This window comes from Cydia pomonella, chromosome 19, assembly GCF_033807575.1.
Source record: "Cydia pomonella isolate Wapato2018A chromosome 19, ilCydPomo1, whole genome shotgun sequence".
Lineage (NCBI taxonomy): Eukaryota > Metazoa > Arthropoda > Insecta > Lepidoptera > Tortricidae > Cydia > Cydia pomonella.
In genome coordinates this window covers 4,054,374-4,075,449 of record NC_084721.1, presented here as the reverse complement: position 1 = coordinate 4,075,449, position 21,076 = coordinate 4,054,374, and the positions used below count along the sequence as shown (strand labels likewise).

Genomic DNA, 21,076 nt, shown 5'->3' with positions numbered 1-21,076 from the left:
AGCAAGAAAACTCATGTAAGGAGTGAGCACTCTATGCTTACTTATTTCTCTATGCTCCAAGTCAAGATAAGTGAAGGAAAACATTCAATTGAATGCAAAAAGTACAACTGAAGAAATCTCTGCCATGCAGTTCATCCTGAGAGTTTCAAAGGCATATTTGAATACCCATTTTGTTGAAATAGGAAGAAATGACGGATATGACATAAAACAGGGTGAATTAAAACAACGTAAATTTGTTATTTTCTTTTTATTTGTGCAATTTTACTTTTTATTTCTACAGGAAATTCCTCAGCAGAGTTCTGTGCACAATCCAGGCAGTACATCTTCAAGTAGAATAAGCTGCAATCCTTGCCGATGCACACTGGCTTGTTACATTTCACACAGTCTGCTCCCAAAACCAATATCTCACCCTTGCCGGGAGGGCTGAATGGGTCCTTCATTACATAGCTTGGATACTTGAGGTCTATGTTCCGTGAGAATGGTGGACTTGTTCCTTTATAGTCAGCTGTCTCAGCTAAGTTGCATGATGAACAAGCAAATTCATAAAGAATAGGTTCTTCTTTTGGTTTGGAGTCTCCCATAATTTTCTGCAACAAGTTTTCAATTGTTTATTTTCCATTTTCAATGCACATCTTGAAATAAATATAGCACACATAGTTCATTCTTCAGGTTTCAAAGTTGTAGCTTTTTCTTTTGGTGCTTCAACAGGCCACCAGACAGGTTTGACAGCTTCCATGGTACTCTGACCAACTATGAGTACTTTGGCATCTAGTGCTTCTTTGATTCTTACCAGCCCTAAACCATAATCTCTAATATAGCTCTTAAATTTTCCTAAATTTGATTTAGGTTTGCCTTCCGCTCTGATGGTAGTGTCCGTTTCTAGCTTATCATCTGCTAGGTTAGTGATTTTTAGTGGCATTATTCTCTTCCGAACTACACCTGTGTGATGGACGCGGGCAGTGAGTTCTTGTCCTATGTAACAGCCCTTGTGGAAACTAACTCCATGTAAATAATCACAGTTGGCCTCTAGAGGGAAACAAGTGCCTGGTGGAAGGTCATCCGACCCTTCACTCACACCTAGTTTATATCGCAAGTATTGGTAACCTTCATCTGAACTCTGAACTTCTATATTCTCATTAATATGTTTTGCTACCTGACTTCCATTTAATAATGCTGTTGATAGAACTCTGTATCCTAAGTCTGCTAGACGTGGATCTTTGTAAATATTAATTTGGTTTTCAGTAACTGACTTACAATCTGGGGTTAGGTCAGGAGATGGTAGTAATGCCCAGACTCTGAGATCTTGACTTAAGTCTTCAATTTGAACAGCGCTTCTAAGCTTATAGATCTTTAGGTGTTTTTTGAGCTGCGCGAGAATGTTTTCATCGCATTCCAGCATAAATGAGGGTTGGTTTTGCCACTTGTATATCAGAGTATCAAATAATACTCTGCCTTTGTTGTTCAAAAACATGGCATACATGGACTGCGCCCCTGACGACAAATGTTCCATGTCGTTGGTGATGAGGCCGTGCAGGAACCGACTTGCATCATCGCCTGCTACTTTTATTATCTTCCTTTTTTGCAGGGGATACAGAACGCTGGAAGGTTGTTCGCCGTGCAAGCAGCGAATGAGGTGTCTAAATGCATGAGGTTTTCGAAAAATTCCATTTACCTGATAAATCATTCTAAGACGGTAAAATATATGCATTAAGTTTCATCAGCTAATATCTCATTGCACAATTTTATTTATTTTGGTCATGTTCTAGCAGAAACTCAAATTTTAATTTGGGATTGTCAATTCAATTGTCACTAATCCTAATGTCTCTGACAATTTTGATTTTGACAGACAAATGACAACTTCATTTTTTAATTTTTTTTTTTTTGATTTTATGGCCTGGTTACGAGACCTTACATCTGATTACTGTAATGTTGCCAATTGAAATTATAGCGGGATACCCCACTAATCCCCGTCCAAACGAGAATCAAATTGCCACCAGGCGTTAATCTTATATATATAGCGTCCACACCAAGTCCACACGTACAACATTTAGTAACCAATTTTCGATTTCTGGTAACAATCGAGCACTCGATATTCAAAAATTTACTCGAAACAATTGCATACTGGCGTCGAAAATTGTAATTTTTTGCGTCCGCACCTCCTATTTGATCATATTTCGATCGGTCACAATCTAGGCAAAATCTATAGATAATCTTTATTTAAAAAACCAATTTATACGTCAACATTATATATATATATATATATATATATATATATACATTTTACATAGGTACATTATTCAACATTTATATTATTTTAATTAAGTAGGTATACTATGTATTTCTACAATTGTTATTATTTGTGAGCACAGAACTCTTGTTAGGTGTAGAATGGGCGCTCGACAAGCCAGTTTTTTAATCTACGCTTAAAGCTAATTAAATTGGGAGCTTCGACGACAAGTGGGATCGGCATTCAATTTTCGATGTAAGATGGATTTGCTACATCTTTCTCTCTCTATTGTTCACAATAATATAAGTCGTATTATACTTCTGCAGTATCAGTTCGGTACAAAAGAATACAATACTCACTAGGTACCTAATATTTAGTAGATTTTCTGCAATCTGATGCATATATGGTTAAAAAGTAAAATTATGATAAAGACATTTACTTACTGTGTAATCTTTTTATTTTTTAAACTTAAATCTAAATACAAAAAAACTGTTACTTATAGTCATCATCGTCAACAAAACTATACAAAATTAAAACTTAAAATTATTGTTCACTTAGTATTCGGCAGAATAACACGTAGATATTAAAATTTTAAGTACATTTTTAATTTTGTATCATCATAAACTAAAAAAGCTTATAAGTTTGTTCATAAAATTCATTATAGGTACAAGAGATTTCAGGGTTATCACACTACACTTTTCAGTGTCGTTCATTTGGTTGTATACCCTTCTCTTGTGGTTGAGGTCACACGCTGGAATCCTTCTCGCCATGCGGCACAGGCGTACCAAGCCGTGAGGTGGGGGTGGAGTCCTGCTCCACATCCACGTTGGTCACCAGCTCCGTCGTGGCCGTGGGCTCTGAGCGGACTGACTTGCTGGGCGATGGCGATTTTCCCCCGCGCCGTCGGGATTTTAGCAGGTGGGGCGTTATTTTCTAAAACAAAATAATAGTTCTTGATAAATATACCTACTTTATTTTCGTACCAAGGTACGTCCAGGTCAGGCTCGTGAGCCATTTGCGAACACCTCGTGCACTGTTGTACTCACGCTTTACATCGTTGTATTAAACGCAAGCGTACAATTATTGAACGATTCGCAAATAGTGCGCTAAATAGGTACCTGACCAGACCTGACCTGGCTCACGCACGCGACTGCATACTTAAAATTGCGCTTGACATAGGTAACATAATCTCGAGCGACAACGCAAGCTATACTAGGGGTTCTCTAGAAAGGCAAAGCTTCGCCCTATGCCTGCTGTTTTATCTAGAAAACTTCTCTTATTTAGTCTTTCTGGCAACGGAAGCGAACTTAGACTCTGGCCACGCTAACTTTGCACACACTTGGCAGTAAGAACGCATACAGATCCCTATAAGGGCTATAAGCTCCATACTTGACGTAGCACTTGGTATGAAAACACAATTTGCTCACCTGCTCAGGATCTTTCGCCAGATATACCCCAGTCTTCTTCAATTGAAAGTCGGGCGCAGTCAAACAGCGTATGATGAGCAGCGTGGCCGCGCACGCCCAGCACACCCAGACGCCGGCGCTGGCCGCGCGTGTTGCCTCGGCGCGGGACCCGAACTTCCAGCTGGCGTTCCAGGAGCGCTCCATGTATATGTTTACTGATGAGCAACTGGAAAATATGATCGATATGAGGCGTTATAGGACTGCAAGTAGGTACCAATCAAAAAAGTTAGTTTATGGTTTTAGTTCAGTTCCTCTTACTTTGCTCTCGGCTACCGACACGGGGATCGTCACAGTATGATTGCGCCACACCTAGAGTCTATATCTAAGTAAAGTACCGCTTCGATAATAGCCTTAATCTATTTCATATTTCATATATTTTATTGCGTCCATGTTCATTTGTACATAGGATGGTATTAAAACATTACATAGTCGGTACATGACACCCTGTTAGGGCATGGCAATAATCTTAATACTAGTGGTGACTATTTACAAATAATAAACTAAACTAAACTAAACTTGTCATTACATAATTTTAGAATACATTGTAAATTCATTATAATAATAGACATCTTAATTAAATTGGATTCATGCGGCATTTCTCAGGTATTTTATGATTTCTATCATTAATTATCGTAAAAGCTTAATAATAGTCGATAATAAAATGAAAAAAGAAATAAAATAAAAAATAAAATTTAAATTAAATGAAATAATTGTGATGTTCTTTTGATTTTAGTTTTGCAAAGTGTCATCATTCAAATATTCTTCAATGGTATACTAACATTTTTCTTGGAGCATTTTATTTTAGGTTTCAGTCTTTGTTTGACACTGTACGCTAGCGAAAGATTTATTTAGGGAATAGGAGGGAGGAATCGGGAATAAAATAAAATAAATGGTCTAGTTCAAGCAGGATTATGTTTATAATTGATCTTACGTGGTAGCATTGGTGTAATTGTAGAACGCCGAGCAGAACTCTCTTAACCCGCGGTTGGTCTGGGTGAAGCTGCTTCCGGTCAGCCCGACCAGCACCAGCGTGAACACCAGCGCTGGGGCCAGGATGCGCCACGGTTGGGCGAGCCTGGTCAGATAACTATGTTAATTTCCTCATAAAGTAACGCCGATATTGCTAACTTATCGGACATGTAAAACACCCGCCGATCCTTCGGACAGAGAGGATCGGGGCCAGCAGAGGAAGGGGAGCCAGCTGCCTGATATTATCTCAAACTAACTGTTAATTTTTTTTCTCTCATTATCTAATCATGTACCATTTTTCGGGGCTAGCTCCCCGTCTAATAGCTCGCGCCTAATACCAACCGGTTTTCTGTGTTATTTCTCTGTAAGTAAATACTGTATATAAAAATCTGGACCCATGAGCGTACAATTTTTTGCCACGTTATCGTCAGCATACTTCCAGGGAACTGGCGCATAATAGATCCATTGTAAAGTGTCTCACCCGAAGCGAGCGTGCCCACCACCAGGACACATGACGAACAATGTTGTCCACACGAGCGCGAACACGGTGGAGACAATCGGCATGTACTCGACGAACTCGCAGTCCGTCCGCGCCGCGAAGAAGGTCCTCATCAGATCCAGCGCCGGTCGCTTTTCTAAGGAAAATATAAAAATAAATAAATAGGTAAATAATTCGCTCGTCGCGCCATCTATTGTCATGTAGCTGTACTGATAAATCCGTTACTTGACGCTAGGTGTCGACGACGAAAATGCAATGCAATATAACTGTAATAATATTTTCACCACACCAACTCTTTATATAGATAGTAGTTTCCCCGCGTTAGTGTGGTGAAAAATTTTGTGTTTCACTCGGAGAAAAAGTTTGTTTAACCCTCGTGCCTTGAAATGAAACCTGCGCAACGCTCAAGATTCCACTTTTCTTTTAATTTTAGAATCTTTCGCTTGCTCGGGTATCAATATTAGCACGAGCGGTTGAAAAATAACTTTACCCCTTTGTAAAACAAATAAGTAATAATTTCGTCGCTTTTGGCTGAGCAAAGCAAGATAGAAATAAGTAGCTACTTCGGTTTGGCAGTTTGCCAAGTGCATTAAGTAGTTTGTATTTAACGGGCCGGAAAAATCAGTCCATTTCAGACTCAAAGTCAATAACGTTTACATTACTGTTGTCAACATACTTGTTACATTGCTAATAGTAAACGCCATGTAGGTATACCTACCATATTTTTCAATAGCGTCTGCGAAATCAGAGTCTGCATTTCTTCTTCTCTTCGAAGTTTCTGTCGTACTAAAAGGGACGGTTGTAGGTTGAGCTTCATTCACTGCAGTCTCATTAGCCGTTAGGTTCGGTTTGTAAACAAGAACCTGGCTGAGCACTATCTGCGGCGCTCCCAGCACGCAGCGGTCGTCTACTATCGACATTGTGTTGTGCAGGAATACGTAGTTTAGGATGCCGAATACGGCTGCCAATGTGTAGATTATTATGTGCCATGCTGGAACAGAAAATATTTTATTTAGTTAGGTAATCGAAGTGGTAAACTAAATTGATTACTTCTTTTAAAAATCTAGAAATAAATGCTTTTATATCTTCCACCTAATTTATGCCTTAAGGCCAGTCAAGACGGGAACAATTTTTCGCCTATGTGAGCGCCACTTGTCTGATTAAATCAGGTTGTGCGGACGCAAACGCCAATTTGGCTCGCCGATTTCGATTGTCGATTATGACCGATATTACCGATAAAATGGAGGTGCGGACACAAGAATGCCGATTTGCGACTAGAATTCGCATTTGGGGGCATTTTTTTAATTCAGAGCGCTCAAATATCACCATAAATTTAATCTGAAATTGGTGATTAAATTGGAGTAACGCCAATTTTTTTTTTTATCGAAACGGACGATTTTATCATCCCATTTGGACTGGCCTTTAGGACCGGACCATGACCGGACGGACTGTATCTTTATTGCAAATTGTAGATATTTAATTTGGGAATGCAGATTATAAATGCACTTGGTGTGCACTACACAATTGCCTACACAAACAAGTTTTTTGGAGCAGAGATGTATTTCTTTTCGTCCGTTCCAGTTTTAATAAATATACAAAAGCTCTGACATATATAATCTAGAGTCAGACCAAGATAAGTTGGCAGCTATTTTGACAGCCCAGCCTGTGCAAGTGTTAAGTAAACGTCATAATTTCATAGAATTTTGACTTTTAAAATAACACTTGCACTGTCTGGGATGTCACAGTCGCTGCCAACTTATCTTGGTCTGACTCTAGCATTTATATACTCAATGCAGAAAGGTACCTATTAAAGACTTATCAGTCAACGTGTCTATAGTAGATAATTTGTGGTAATATTTGTTACAAATATAGGATATTTTCGATGTAAGTACATTGATAGCTTATCTTTAGACAACTCTGTCGAAATAATAACTTCCAGTAAAATTATATTAAATTTAAAAAAGAAATGGGTATTTTTAGGGTTCCGTAATCAACTAGGACCCCTTAGGTTCAGTTTTACCATGTCCGTCTGTCTATCTGTCTGTCCGTCTGAAGTTTTTTTGATTTTTCATCACAGTCATCTTCTAATCATTGCCTCTAAACTGCCTAATATCACCTTAAATTAAACGAAAAAGTATAATAAATTCATAACGAAATGACTAACTTAATATAGCCACGTTTGAGGTGTGTTATCACTGTTTGCTCGGCTACAGCGGGCCCCGGAGGCGTGGCCGGTGAGGTCATATCATTTATAAATAAAAGCTTGCTGCGCGTGCGACGTGTTAATTGTTGCTTCACGAGTCACCTCGTTATTATAGGTACTGAATAATATTATACAAATGGGAATAAAAAGCATGTCAACTCCACGTTGCGTTTCACTTCAGTGAACCTCCCAACAACGAGTAGATTACTGTTACTGAAGCGCACCTCTAAAAAAACCTCAAGTGAACGCTCCCTTTATTTCTAGTGATTGTTTTAAGGAATAAGTAATCAAATAAAACTTTTTTACATTTTGTATCTTGCACATCTGAAATTAAGAGCGACTGTAGACTTGTTACAATCCTTACAATCACAAAACTGATTGGTTTAACTGTTAGTTATCACAGAAATTATTAAAATGGGTGAACCTATTAACATTGACCTTATTTTTATCACGACAATCTTACTTCGCAAAAAATACTTATAGGCGCAAAAAATGTGTGAATCAACGTCAGAACGTTACCTACCTTTCCACGCTCTGAGGTGCTTGCCCGCCCGCTCCTCCAGCTCGTAGTAGTCGTGAATAAGTATCGCCATCGTTTTGTGGCTCTTCCTTCATTTGGTGTCCATTCTGTAATATATTTGCAATCAATGAAGATCGACATAATAAATAATGATGCATAAGTTTAGGTACACATGGTGTAGAGTTCAGTATGGAGCAAACAAAGGTCAATGTTAGAGTATCTTAGCTTTTCGGAGTAATCATCGAATTTTGTCTTCAACGATAAGTGATAACCGTCAGAATATAGGTTTTAGTCAAATCTAGTAACGGGTTGCATTAAAGTCATGAGACCATTGAGAAATTCTATTCGATTTTTAGTACCTATGTACAATACAATATAAATACTCTTTATTGTACCCCTCAATACAGACACAATATAAATAATACAACACATTAAGAAGAAGAAAACAACAGGCGGTCTTATCGCTAAAAAGCGTACGTATATAGTACGTTAGTTGGATAAATGTGCATATATTTAGCCCATTGACTTACATGAGTTTAAGAATTGAGCCATATTTTTTTGACGCATGCATTTACGCATCATCCCCCAGGCCATAGGGGACTTTAGTGGTGGTCTGGAGTGTTTGGACACCTGTGGGCGTATGTACTAACCCTCCTGCCGTTTTCGGGAGCATCGTGGGATCGCAAACATTCTACCACGATGGTCCCCTCTACCAAAAGTGACCCTGGGTTTTAGATAGCTCTATCTAAACTGACCCCAAGACAAGACAAATGCAAGGTATAATTGGGGAGCGTGAAAGTTTTAAGTAGGTAAATAATGAAAATTCGTGCTCCCTAGAGAGCAATAGGCCCACTTAGTTACCTATTCATAATTAATATGTAAATGTTTTAATCTACAAAAAATAAAAATAAAACAACAGTTTCGATTCGATAATGAAACACATTTGCATATGCCTTACTAATATTTAATAGGTGAGTTATTAATTTCCCTGTCAACCCCAATATCATCGTCGACATTATTAACTGCCAATTTAAACTTTATTGTAAGTATATAAGGTCTAAAAAAGAAAGTGTTACCAACTGTTAATACGCTCGCTAATGAACGCAACGTGCAACGTGACAATTGGTTAACGTAACGTTAAGGTCCCCCAGGAGAGAGTTAATTAAATTTACAGCTACGGGGAGTTGACATAACATACAACTAATAATTTACTTAAACGTTTAATTACAACAATATTTATCAACCTAACCCCGATGAAAATATGACGTGACCCCTTTGGCTTGGCATTTTTTCGCGATTTTTGGCCTCTAGACACAGATTATTACTTTTATTACATACATAGAGCAGTATAAATAAATAATTAAATATATATTATAGGAATATTCTTATACAAATTGACTAAGTCCCACGGTAAGCCAGGTTGTGGTTACTCGGACAACGGTCAACAGAAAGGAGCAACTGTCTGTGCCCGTGTCTGTCTGTGTATCTGTGCTCATCGCAGAAATAAATGCCCTAACCGCGATTCGAACCCAGGACCATCGGCATCATGGGCAGGGTCACTACCTACTAGGCCAGTCCGGTCATCAAAATATGTACCTATGTAATAATCTGTTTTGTTTTTGTCCTCTAGACACAGATAATTACGTACATACACCAGTATGTACATATGTAATAATCTGTTTTGTTTTTGTCCTCTAGACACAGATAATTACGTACATACACCAGTATGTACATATGTAATAATCTGTTTTGTTTTTTTTTCTTACTTATGATTTGCGGTCCGAGCCCGCGCGATCACTTTATATATAGAGATAGAGCTTTTGCGAACCTACTGGGGGTCAAAAGGTCAAGACTTACAGGTTGAAAAATACTGAAATAAAATAAACCAAAGAAATATAATACCAACCACTATGCTATTTACACATTTAATCGTCTAAATATCAGTAGGTAATACACCTGTTGAAACATAATTAAGTTTTTAAAGTAGCATTGTGTAATAATGTCCTATAATATTTATTTGTATTTATTTATTATTTATCATTGTTATAATGATAATGTCAATTTAAATTTACCATGTTTAAGCAAATAAATCATTATCTTATCTTAACTTTTATTTTATTTATTTCATAATATTATTTATTATACTACTTTTCGTGTTGTCTTAATGTGCCATGTGTGTATCAAATTATTTGTAAATTCTATGTCACTAACCTAAATTAATTTTAAGATTAGTCGAACTGTGCTAACACTACATGGATCTCCCTAGATGAATTGAATTGAATTATTCATATAATATCAAATATATTTCATATAATTTATTATGAATCATAACTTAACAGAAGCTAATGATACTTGTTAAATTTTCCTTTTGACACAGGCAATATTTTGTTTATTTTGCTGACGCGTTTTGATATGTGCTCAAACTATTCAAAACAAAACACCACTTCGGCAATTTTCCCGTTAAAAAATAACCATGTTTCCATTGACATTCGTGAACATAATACCATATCCCTAAATTCACGGTACGGTTTGTTATCGACACAATGGTGTATATATTTTCCCTATTGTTCATTCAAGGACAAAAATACACCGATAATCGTTCCCCCGAGTGTATAACGTAGTCATATGAAAACCACCTTTAATCCCTTAACATAAAGTGTATAATAAAACGTCACTCCAGTAAAGGCCGGTACCTACATGTCAACTTGCCATAATTTATCAGGACCTCGTTACATATTTTATTTTCATTCGAAGTTTATTCAGTAGAAATTCCAAGATGGCAGGTGATGGTGCACAGACGGGAAATAATTTAAGAATGTTTGGAGATATTCATACGATTGTCAACATTGAATGAGGCTAAATAATCTCATTTGTAATCAGGATTGCAGGAAAAGGATGGCTGTAATTTATTGCAGTTTTAAATTTTAAAGCGCTTCAAGTCATTTATTTATCATATTTATTTTTAGTAGCATTAAGAATTTCACATACACCTTTGAATTTATTTGCAGATATATGCAGGTTTCCTCACGATTTCTATTGCAAAGTCTTGTAATTCAAACCTTACTGTCTACAAAATATACAAATACCTATCTATAATTTACAATAATTTCATCTACTTAGTGCCTTTTAAAACTCTCGCTACGCTGAATATCCTTAAGCTTTTGCTAGTCTTATCATGGGAACCTGAAAGGTACTTTATTGTGAGTAAACAACGCATGCCCTATAAATATGTGTCTATTTTAAGTACCTAATACCTATAGGTAACTATTTAAAAAATCTGGTAAATACAAAAATAGTAAATAAAAATCAAACATCATTTTCAAGGTTAGAATACTCGTAAGTCTTTGTTTAAATATATACGTGATTCGCTACTCAAGCAGGCGTGGGTGCAAGCAAATTAGTTCTGTACATACGAAAGCAGTAGGTATTAAAGTACACTCACGAGCAACGAAAACGAATCATATTGTATCTGTATGCATGTTCCAATACAAAGTGACTAGTTTGTACAGAGTGTATTATCATCTTAGTGCAAAATCTTGCTTCTGTATTCTACTCATGACGAGGTCGAGGACTTTAGAGTAACAATTTGTGTCGTTCGGTCATAAAAATGGTTTGCAGTTACAAGGCGACGCGTTATGACCCTCGTAAGTTATGACATCATGTCACGGTTAGGTAACATGTTGGGAGGGATAAGACACACACAAGAGTCAGTGCCGGATTGTTTTTTATTTGATGGCATACAATTGGATCACGCTAAGCTTTCATACCAAGTCCTACTTCATCCAGTATGGAGCTTATCCCTTCAAGTGGCTGGCCACCACTTTGGCTTTGGATCTGATCTGGGTGGCTCCGGCGCTGCGGAAGAGCAGCCCTTCCGCACTCGCGTGACGAAGCACTCGGCGGGTGAGGGCTGCTCTCCCTCCGCGCCTCCGATTTCACAATTGCTCTCTAGGGGTAGGACAGACAAGACCACGAGGATAGAGGGGTGCTCTGATTCGGTTTTGGGTGACCTTGAGATTTTGGTGGCTATGATGTTGGTGGATGGTGGTGTGGTGTAAAAGTTTATATAAATTGATAAAACAGCAAACCATGGTCACCTTCAAACAACCAGACCGTTTGTAGAATGCCAAATCTTACAATTTAACTGCGACATCTCGAAGAGAGACGTGCTGTGTACCTATGACCCAAATATTGTTTAATCAAGAATATAGGGATTGATTTTAGCATTGCTTTGGAATCCTGGCCATTCGCCAGCTCCGGCTGCCCTAGTTCTCGCCACCAGCTTACACGACACGACGTATGACACATGGCACGCTCGGGATGACAAATGTGGTGTCACGCGTTTTCTGCTCTGCAATTTACTTTGGCCGCGGAATGAGCTGTCGACGACGGTTTGTTGAGGGATTACATTAAGTAGTTCTGCGCCCTAGAACCTAAATGGTCAAGCACCGATTCATGCCGATTCATTCGGGCTTACAAATACAAATTCTTTATTCGTTGACCATAGGTGTACACAACATGTTATTGCTTATGATGGTAAAAAAGAAAGGTTGTTCCACTATGTCCTGCCCAAGGGCATACGAAATTAAGTTTGAATGCTAATAGCAGTTAATTAATTGTATCTTCTCTGTAAGTATTTAAATCTAAAATCTTGTGAAACTATAGACTCAAATTTTGGTAAAGTACAAAACCTTGTCGGTGAGGTATTTATTTACTGACAAAAAGAAGGCTCTTTACATACAGAACTTAGAAGAGACGATTTTGCTTTTTAAGCGTACGAGTTACCTTAATGCGTAGGTATCGCGCATGTGACTGCCGGAGATGCGGAACCTACGGAACCATTGTTCATCAGTAATTAAACACAAAATAAATATAAAAACTACTTAATCAGTCATCGTGCATTAATAATATTTAATATCAAATATGTCGCATCGTTTAAACAAAGTATCCCTGAAGATAATAAAAAAGTGCAAGTATTTTAGGGTTTCGTAGTCACCTAGGAATAAGGAACCCTTATAGTTTCGCCATGTACGTCTGTCCGTCCGCCCGCGGCTTTGCTCCGTGATCGTTAATAGTGCTAGAAAGCTGCAATTTGGCATGGATACATAAATCATGCATGACGACAGAACGGTAAAATAAAAAGCAGAAAAATATTTGTTTTAGGGTACCTACCTCCCATACAAAATGTTTTTTTTGCTTTAATCAGTTTAATCCAATGGGGTATCAGTTGATATAGTCTGTTCGGAAAGAGAAGAATCGTGGAATGTATTGGCCCTATAAATTCCATGACTCTTCTCTTTCCGCACAGACTCTAGGTCTTTCAAATTGAAAAAGGATCTCCGGAAACAATTTTTTGATAAAATTAATATTTTCGGAAATAATCGCTCCGAAAGATAAAAAATATGTGCCTCCCTCTAACTTTTGAACCATGGGTGTAAAAAATATGAGAAAAATCGTGAAACACGAGCTTAACAAATTCTTTAAATGAAAATTATAGCGAACGTGATCACTTCAGTCGTTTTTGAGTTATTGCAAAAATCTTCTCTTCTTGGTAAAAAGACGTATAAAGCGCTGCGAAGGTATTACTCCCTTAGTCCCTTATGCTTGGATGCTTGAATGGTAATTACAAAACCCCACACTGAGCATGGTCCGACATGCTCTTGGCAGATTTATTGTCATAAACCTTAGAAGTGCCATTGTTTTCAACGTCTATAGTGTGTATTTTTGATATAACCGCAAATTTAAAGTAGGGTTTAGTGCTATAAAACAATTCCGAAATATTGTTTTTAAATTCAGGCTTAACTACCAGTAGAGCAAAATTAATTTTTGAAAATATTTCAAGCGGCAATATACATCATACTTAGTCACTTGTGACAGTTGTGACGTCGCGTCACTAAATGTGACACATACACACATATTACACACGTATTGTGTATGTGTGTGTACATTAGTAATGTATTAAGTATTATACTCAAAACGTAACATTAGTGATACATTGCTTGCTGAATTATTTTATATGGAAACATAAAGGTCATCCAATTTTTATAAAACCTATGAAAGTGTGTTCATTTAAGTCTAAACTAACTACCATTTTATTATGCGGTCGTATAAAAATACACGCCATATAGCAGTTAGGTATTAGGTACCTAGTATAAATAAAATATAATAAATAGTTAGATATATTACTTCCAAAATGAAAGCCGAACACGTACATTACCTACATATAACGTATCTCCCAAAATAAACAAGTCGTCTGAGAGATTATACCTAATTCGTCAGATCGACCTATATCTGAATGTAAATTAGCCGAATTAGAAACAATGTAATGTATGTAATGTTTATTAATACACGACGGTCATCTGCATAAGAGACTTAATTATGGGCAATTAAAACTTTATGCCTTTTAAATATGACTTCGTTAATAAAGACTCGGTAATACGAGTATAATTCGTAGGTAGTCTAGCCGCATCCTGTATGTAATGGTAGGTTAGGAAAGTGTACCTATGTAGGTTCTCAGTAAGTCTCTTAGGAATATCTACATTTTAAATGGCTCGTAGAAATGCACTTCACGAATTCGATTTCTAGGTGTTTTCGATTTCCCTACATCACAATGTTTAACCTCAATACCCCCATTCGTAAACAAACACACAAAAATAACAGTTCACAAACTTACGACCGTGCTTCTGTCTAAAGTTTATTCGCTTTAGCAAACTCTTTCCTACTTAAAGCATTTTCCTAATAGGTCTTTGTGTCTCGTAGCTTAGAGTTCAATTTAAAATATCTGTTAACATGGGATACGATCTTGTCGGAATCATTGTTGCGTTCGTCTCATAATCTAACTAGCCGGCATGACGTCATCTGGTTTGATATTCGGTTTTTTATAGGTCCGCGCGCCACTGCGCGTAAAACGTTGTTCGCCATGTTATTAGAAAAACGGTGTAACTTTATACGGTTTCCATGAAATGATGTGGCATTTTAAAGCTCCCGGCAGCAACAATGATGCATTCATTGCATTTTAATAACCACAACTCAATGAATACAAATTAACTGCTGTAATAAGAAAAATAATGAGATTTTTTATATGCTTTTGTAATAGTTACATTGTTAAGATGGGACATACTTACATAGTTACATTTTTTGCGATTTTCTCGACTTCCTACATTCGTTCATTCAATAACAGCAAATTCAGTAACGTGATTGAACACTTATTAATCCATTATTATGATTAGTTAGTTTCTTAAACGAGTTAAACCTTATTAAGTTTAGCAACGTTTTTTTAAGTTTACCAACATGGCTGTGCAATGCAATGTAATTAATAAAATAAATTTTAAGTATGTACAATATTAAAAAATATGTAGGTATTTATAACGCTAAATTGCTTTGCCCTTAAAGGGTCTGTAGGTATTACTTGTAATATGAGAGCTATAAATATTTTTGAGTTTGGCTTAATTTTAGCGTTTTGGAATAGGAGTAATAGGACTCATCACAGATTAAAATAATTAGGTAGGTATTCAAATAATAAGGCTTCTTCTTTACGTAACGACCGTCTAAGCGTTTTGGCCTCTCCCCATCCCAACACCCCTCTCAAAACAGTTAGGACGTTTTTAGGGCAAGGAATTCTCAAGTAGGTCAAACCGGCTGCCGAAATTGATTTCTCTCAGCGAAAGGGGATGCTAAGATTCATCTGGCATACGTACAACACCTACAGTTCTTATAAGATTTATAAATTGGGTGTTCTTGTGGAGAGGAAGAATAAATAAATAGTTTTTTTAATCCACGACTCCTACCTCCTTACCTCTACCTTTATTACCTCTCGGGCTTTTATTGAAATTGGAAGCCACAGTAAGCAAAATATTTCAAAATTATATCAGATATATAGGTATTTCATCAAATATGAATGGAGAATTAAAATAATAATTCGCTGTAATTTATTCGTACACGCAAATGCATTTTAAATAACTGTACAATAATTTTTTTTTCCTTGACAAAACACGCGGGGAATTTTGTGCAAATTTTATGCGATATTTTTCCCTTAAGCTTTTGTTATTAATTATACCTAACACCAATAACACTAGACCCTACTCATAGTGTTGTGTTCCTGCTGGTGAGTAAGGTTGCCAGAGCTCAGCGGAAGTGCGGACTGCGGAGTGTTAGAGTCGGCAATCCTCCGGATTTGCAGGCGTCCAGGCTACGGTGACCGCTTACCATCAGGCGTGCCGTATGCTTGTTTTCACCGACGTAGTATAAATAATATATTCTGATCTCCTGAAACAGGTATATTCGATTGCGTCTACTAACTCTTATCGTTGCATGAAAATCGATTTCCTCCTCACGCCAGTCTGTTATTAGTCAACTAAATATACCTTACAAGCTCTTGGCACTTTACGGTATGGTAACCTACTGATCACATAATGTATCCGTACGATTATAAAAAGTCCCCGCGCTCAAGGCCCGCGATAGAAGCTATGCAATAGCTTAAAAGTTTCCTTATATACCTATCCTCCCCTTCTTAAGCCCTGTCGTCCTGTTCCCCTTCGTAAACCCCCCTTTTTAGAGTTCCGTAGTAAAATGGCAAAAACAAACCCTTACAGTTTTTACTTGATTAAATTTATGATTTATGTAAGGAAAGGTTTCTAAGAAGAGCTAACCCTGAGAGCTTACTTCTTCGTCAGAAAGAAAGCTGCATATAAAAGTAGGTAGCCCTCGGAGATATGAATATGACAAATTTTTACATACTTAAACCTCTTCTATTATTCAGTGAGTAACGTATCCTAAGCACAACTAAGCTAAGCTTACAACTCTTACAAGCATGGTGTCGAGACAAGGTCAAGGATAAGCCAAGGATAGCTATGACTTCACGGGCCGTGACTCTTAATATTTATAGGTACTAATATCTCTTGACTATATTAATTAGGAATATTTTTAAAATTACTCTATTTTGCCCTCGATATAAATGATGTATAAGTTTTGCACCGTAGTTTTAATGAGCTTTTAGACAAAATGCTATTTTTTATAGAAATTTTCTACTGTACCAACCTCACTAAAATCCTTTTAAATATCACGCAGTCCACTCCGATAACAATTCACATTCTAATTGATAAAATTCGGTCTTAATTTGGAAAAATTCGCGGGTGGAATCGATACACGTCTTTCTTTTCACGCATACCGCGTAGACTAACTTTGGTCGAATAGAATAGCGATATGATACGTAATATCATCGTATACAACTAGTATAGCAGTGACCTCAAAATCTATAACAATCAAACGTAATTTAAGATCACGCTTTCGCTGGTTTTATCAGACTTCCGCGCTCGTGATGCGATTGGTATACAGATGCAAGAGAGATACAACGAAAACATACAATTGTGAAACTGTGCAGCGGACAAGGACAGCTATATATGTGGAAGTTCGGCCATTTGTTTACGTGATTCAACCACATGATGTCATGGTAACACAGCCACGCTATATTTTATTTCGATTCGGTTTTGGTGGGTATAATGGGTTTGAGGTATATAGTTATATACCTACACCAAATGGTGCGTGTATTTATAGGTAGATATTCGTATATATCCAGTCTAGACACGGCATTATGCATAGCATATATGTAATTGCTCAAGAACCAAAACTATTTGCGAGCTCTTATCTTCATAGCAATAAAGACGATTTCACAACGGCTGTCCACTTTGAGCATATGTTCTGTAGATCGTGTCATTTATGAAGACGCGTCTTGACTCGTATTGTCATGTTATTAAAGGTTAGATTTGACAAATCTGCGCGTCATCGATGACACGAACTATATTTTACCGTTAATCCAGATTTCCCTTTATATTGTAGGTATGTAACTATGTATACGAACGTAGATTTGTATGTTTAGGATATCTTTTTCCGGATAGTTCAGGATCCCACCAGAACCGTAAAATGCTGCAACTTTGCCATTTAAGCTCAATTTTGCCTATTTCATTTCAATTACGATCTCTCGAATTTGCTTAGTTTTTTCTTGTTTTTTATCATTTGATAGTAATATTCATTATTCTGGCAACACATATTTCATATTTTTACAATGGTAACTCCATTGTTGCTCCGCCAGTTACGTATCATAAGTCGGCGTGAGGGGCAACATTTTTTTAGTGTCTCGCAACTTTTGAATTTTTATCTACGAAAAAGGTGTTTTTTGAGAAGTGGTAACGTCCCAGGGTAAGTAAAGACTGTCTATTTCCCGTAGGTTTAATATTTTCAAGAAAAGGACATGATTTCAGCATAATAACGTACTAGGCAATATTGGGCAGTGTTTTGGAAACTTGAATGACACAATTTTGCCTGGGTCTAGGGCTGTCACTAGCTGAATTTTATAAATGTACAGAAAAGAGTAAAAATAAGCTTGCCTAAACTGCTTAAATTAGTTTATTTATTACAAGCTTTTTATTAACTTGCAATGTTTGTTTGTTTAAGTCAAATTTTGCAAGTCGATTTTCGCCGACTTTCTGTGTGGGTACCTATGTAGATCTGCTGACAATGCAATAATAAACTAACGTTAACAAAAAAAACTTATGGGTATTAAAATGAAAATTATAAAAAAAAAACTTATTGCAATCTGTTATTATATTTCTATTGTAGTTACTTGTAATTGTATATTTATTGTATTATAATTATGTTGTATGTTTACAATCAATTGTCAACCACTTATTAGCGACCAATTGAGGTGTTTGACATACTTATGTAACTTGGGTGACAATGCAATGTTTATGGTACCATCGAGATGGTCTGATGATGGAGACCGAAAATAGCAACTTCTAAACTACACATAATAAACCCACTGTGTTTAGGCTCATTTGATTTGTCTTGCAGTTATCTTTTTTATCGAAATCTGGGTTGTGAGGTGTCAGATCGATTACAATTGGAGTTCAAAGGTGATGGGTGATTAGAACTTTACAATGAAATAGAACTTTACACTATAATAATGCACTGAAAATTAGCAAAATAGTGTATCTGCAATGTACTTGTAATAAAAAAATTAAAATAAGTTCAAATTATTAAATACTAAAAGAAAAAGAAATCAAACAACATTATATTACATTTGTTTGTTGATTATTTTGTAACTAACAATATAAATAGATTTTTTTAATAACAATATTTTTTTGGCACAACCCTACAGTTAACGATATTTTTGTATAGAAAGTTTGTGGAACCTGCTACAACTTTACCTATTGCATGTGAAAAAAAAAGTATTAAACTTATGGCCATAATTTGACTGCCAGGGACAAGCATAATGTCTCATGCACAAGAGTAAATATTATTGCAAATAGCAACACATTATTTATGGAGATATCCGTCTAGGCAAAGTTACGTCTTAGGCCTACAACTTTGCCTGCCACTTTGATTGCTTGTAAATCGGAAATACAGTATGATTAGGTATTAAGATTTGAGTCTTATCTGGTAAGGCATAGGGTATGTTTTCCGACTAATACTCATGAAACTCATAATGAAAAATAGGTTCACAGATATAAGAAAAAAACGTCAAAATCCAGGCAAAGTTGCAGCGTTTTACGGAATTCTTAATTATACGGCAGGGTAAATGTAGGTACCTGTACGCGTGAAATTTCAAACATAAGAGGCCACATGCAAAGAAATGGGAAACAAAAAGATACTGAGTTCTGAGTTATTTTGTTTTAAGGTTTTATATACGTAAAGGCCAGTACAGACGTAGACAATTTTCGCCCAATCTGATGAAATTGCCTGATCAAATCAGGTGGTGTCAATGCGAAAATGAAATTAGCTCGCCGATCTCATATGGTTCTAATTTGATTAAAGTTCATTAAACTTAAACAAAAAAAACCTTTATTTACAATAACGTCAATAACAATATACATAATGGATATATACAGATGATTACTATAACTAGCTTATATCTAAAATAGGCCCTTGAGGCATTGTACCGAGGATGCTGGCGGCATTTCCTCCATCGCAATACTGATTAAGTTAATAAGATTTTGACCGATCAAATGGTTCGACGCTAGTATGCACATTTAGGGGCATTTTTCTTATTTCGAGCGCTCGTGTCTTACCATAAAACTAAAATTAGTGATTTTTTTCCTGACCAAATCGTCGGTCGATTTAATCATCCCGTTTGGATTGGCCTTAAATTTAATACCTAGGCATATAGATATCATAAAAGAAAGCATTAGTTAAAAATCATTTTATAAACTTGCAGATTTACTACCGACTATAAGTAGTAAATACTACAGATCTAGTACTCGCATATCAAGTAAGTAGTAATACATATTACATATTTAATAGAGTTCGACCAAGCTAAGCGATTGCTTGCGAAAACTTGCAGCGATTTTGAACACTTGCACAGTCTGGGCTATCAAAATCGATGCCAACTTAGCTTGATCTAACTCTCCATACATCAGGTTGATCCAAAATACGTTGACAAATAATTTTTGGGTTGTTTTTGTTACTAACGCATGACACGAAGGGCGATAAAAACGATGCTAGTGCCGCAGATTTTCTTTTCGTTGGGCGTCGATATACGGTTATCTTCTTGGCTAAGCCTTCTGCCCTGGTGCACATTGCTTGTGAATCTCGTACAGGCGCTTATTGCTTTGTGCACGAAAACAGATAAAGAATGGGGAACTATTTTGATACATTCGTAATTTAACCCTTTGAACCCTTTACGTTATAAACAAAAACGTCACTGACACGCCAAGGTCCCGGGCGCAAGCGAGCTAATTTAATCCTTACTTGAAAGTGTTATATATTTGTATGTTTGTAAGCTATGAAGGGTAGAAGTAACAAAGAGAACAATCTCTTAAGGGAGAGCTGTTGCAAAAGTGTCCAGCTGGCAGCTGTAAATAATAGTTCGAGATCTCCGATGGCGCAAGCACAAGGACATGACGTGAACTTAAGACGTTTTTGACGGAGTGAAGTGCCCTGTCAGTGAATTGTTTTTTTTTATCTAACTGAAAAATTTGTTCGCAATGTATTGTGGCGCCTATCTAAAGTTTTTTTATGGACACTTTTCATACACATAGGTTGTTCTTCTTACCCCTACCTTCCATAGTGTAAGGTTACTGTGACAGCGTACGTCATAATTATGTCCAAGGCGCGTTGGGCACGACTGTAGTGTAAAGACGTCAGGGGCCTACCGCGAAAATCGAAGTTCGTCAATTGCGGGCATTTTTCTCTGTCACTC

At 36.8% G+C, this 21,076-nt stretch overlaps 2 protein-coding genes across 2 annotated transcripts; both read right to left on the bottom strand.

The window, feature by feature from the left end:
• Positions 1-232: 232 nt before the first annotated feature.
• LOC133528250 (cysteine-rich DPF motif domain-containing protein 1) lies at positions 233-1,831 on the bottom strand. The gene is made up of 2 exons (XM_061865550.1): positions 1,673-1,831; positions 233-587 (listed from the first exon to the last, which is right to left on the bottom strand). The coding sequence occupies exons 1-2, from the start codon at positions 1,706-1,708 to the stop codon at positions 237-239; spliced, it is 387 nt and encodes a 128-aa protein (XP_061721534.1). The 5' UTR covers positions 1,709-1,831; the 3' UTR covers positions 233-236.
• Positions 1,832-2,661: 830 nt separating this feature from the next.
• Positions 2,662-17,074, bottom strand: LOC133528186 (uncharacterized). The gene is made up of 7 exons (XM_061865451.1): positions 16,921-17,074; positions 7,888-7,991; positions 5,880-6,152; positions 5,144-5,297; positions 4,625-4,768; positions 3,655-3,859; positions 2,662-3,160 (listed from the first exon to the last, which is right to left on the bottom strand). The coding sequence occupies exons 2-7, from the start codon at positions 7,955-7,957 to the stop codon at positions 2,972-2,974; spliced, it is 1,035 nt and encodes a 344-aa protein (XP_061721435.1). The 5' UTR covers positions 7,958-7,991; positions 16,921-17,074; the 3' UTR covers positions 2,662-2,971.
• Between the last annotated feature and the right edge of the window lie 4,002 nt (positions 17,075-21,076).

Bases quoted from the DNA above. Each gene is read 5' to 3' on its own strand.
- LOC133528250 (XM_061865550.1), bottom strand. From the start codon at position 1,708: ATGCATATATTTTACCGTCTTAGAATGATTTATCAG. The intron at 588-1,672 runs GTAAATGGAATT...AACTTGTTGCAG, and splicing joins GTCTTAGAATGATTTATCAG to AAAATTATGGGAGACTCCAA.
- LOC133528186 (XM_061865451.1), bottom strand. From the start codon at position 7,957: ATGGCGATACTTATTCACGACTACTACGAGCTGGAGGAGCGGGCGGGC. The intron at 6,153-7,887 runs GTAGGTAACGTT...TTTCTGTTCCAG, and splicing joins GCACCTCAGAGCGTGGAAAG to CATGGCACATAATAATCTAC. The intron at 4,769-5,143 runs GTGAGACACTTT...TTATCTGACCAG, and splicing joins GGTGGGCACGCTCGCTTCGG to GCTCGCCCAACCGTGGCGCA.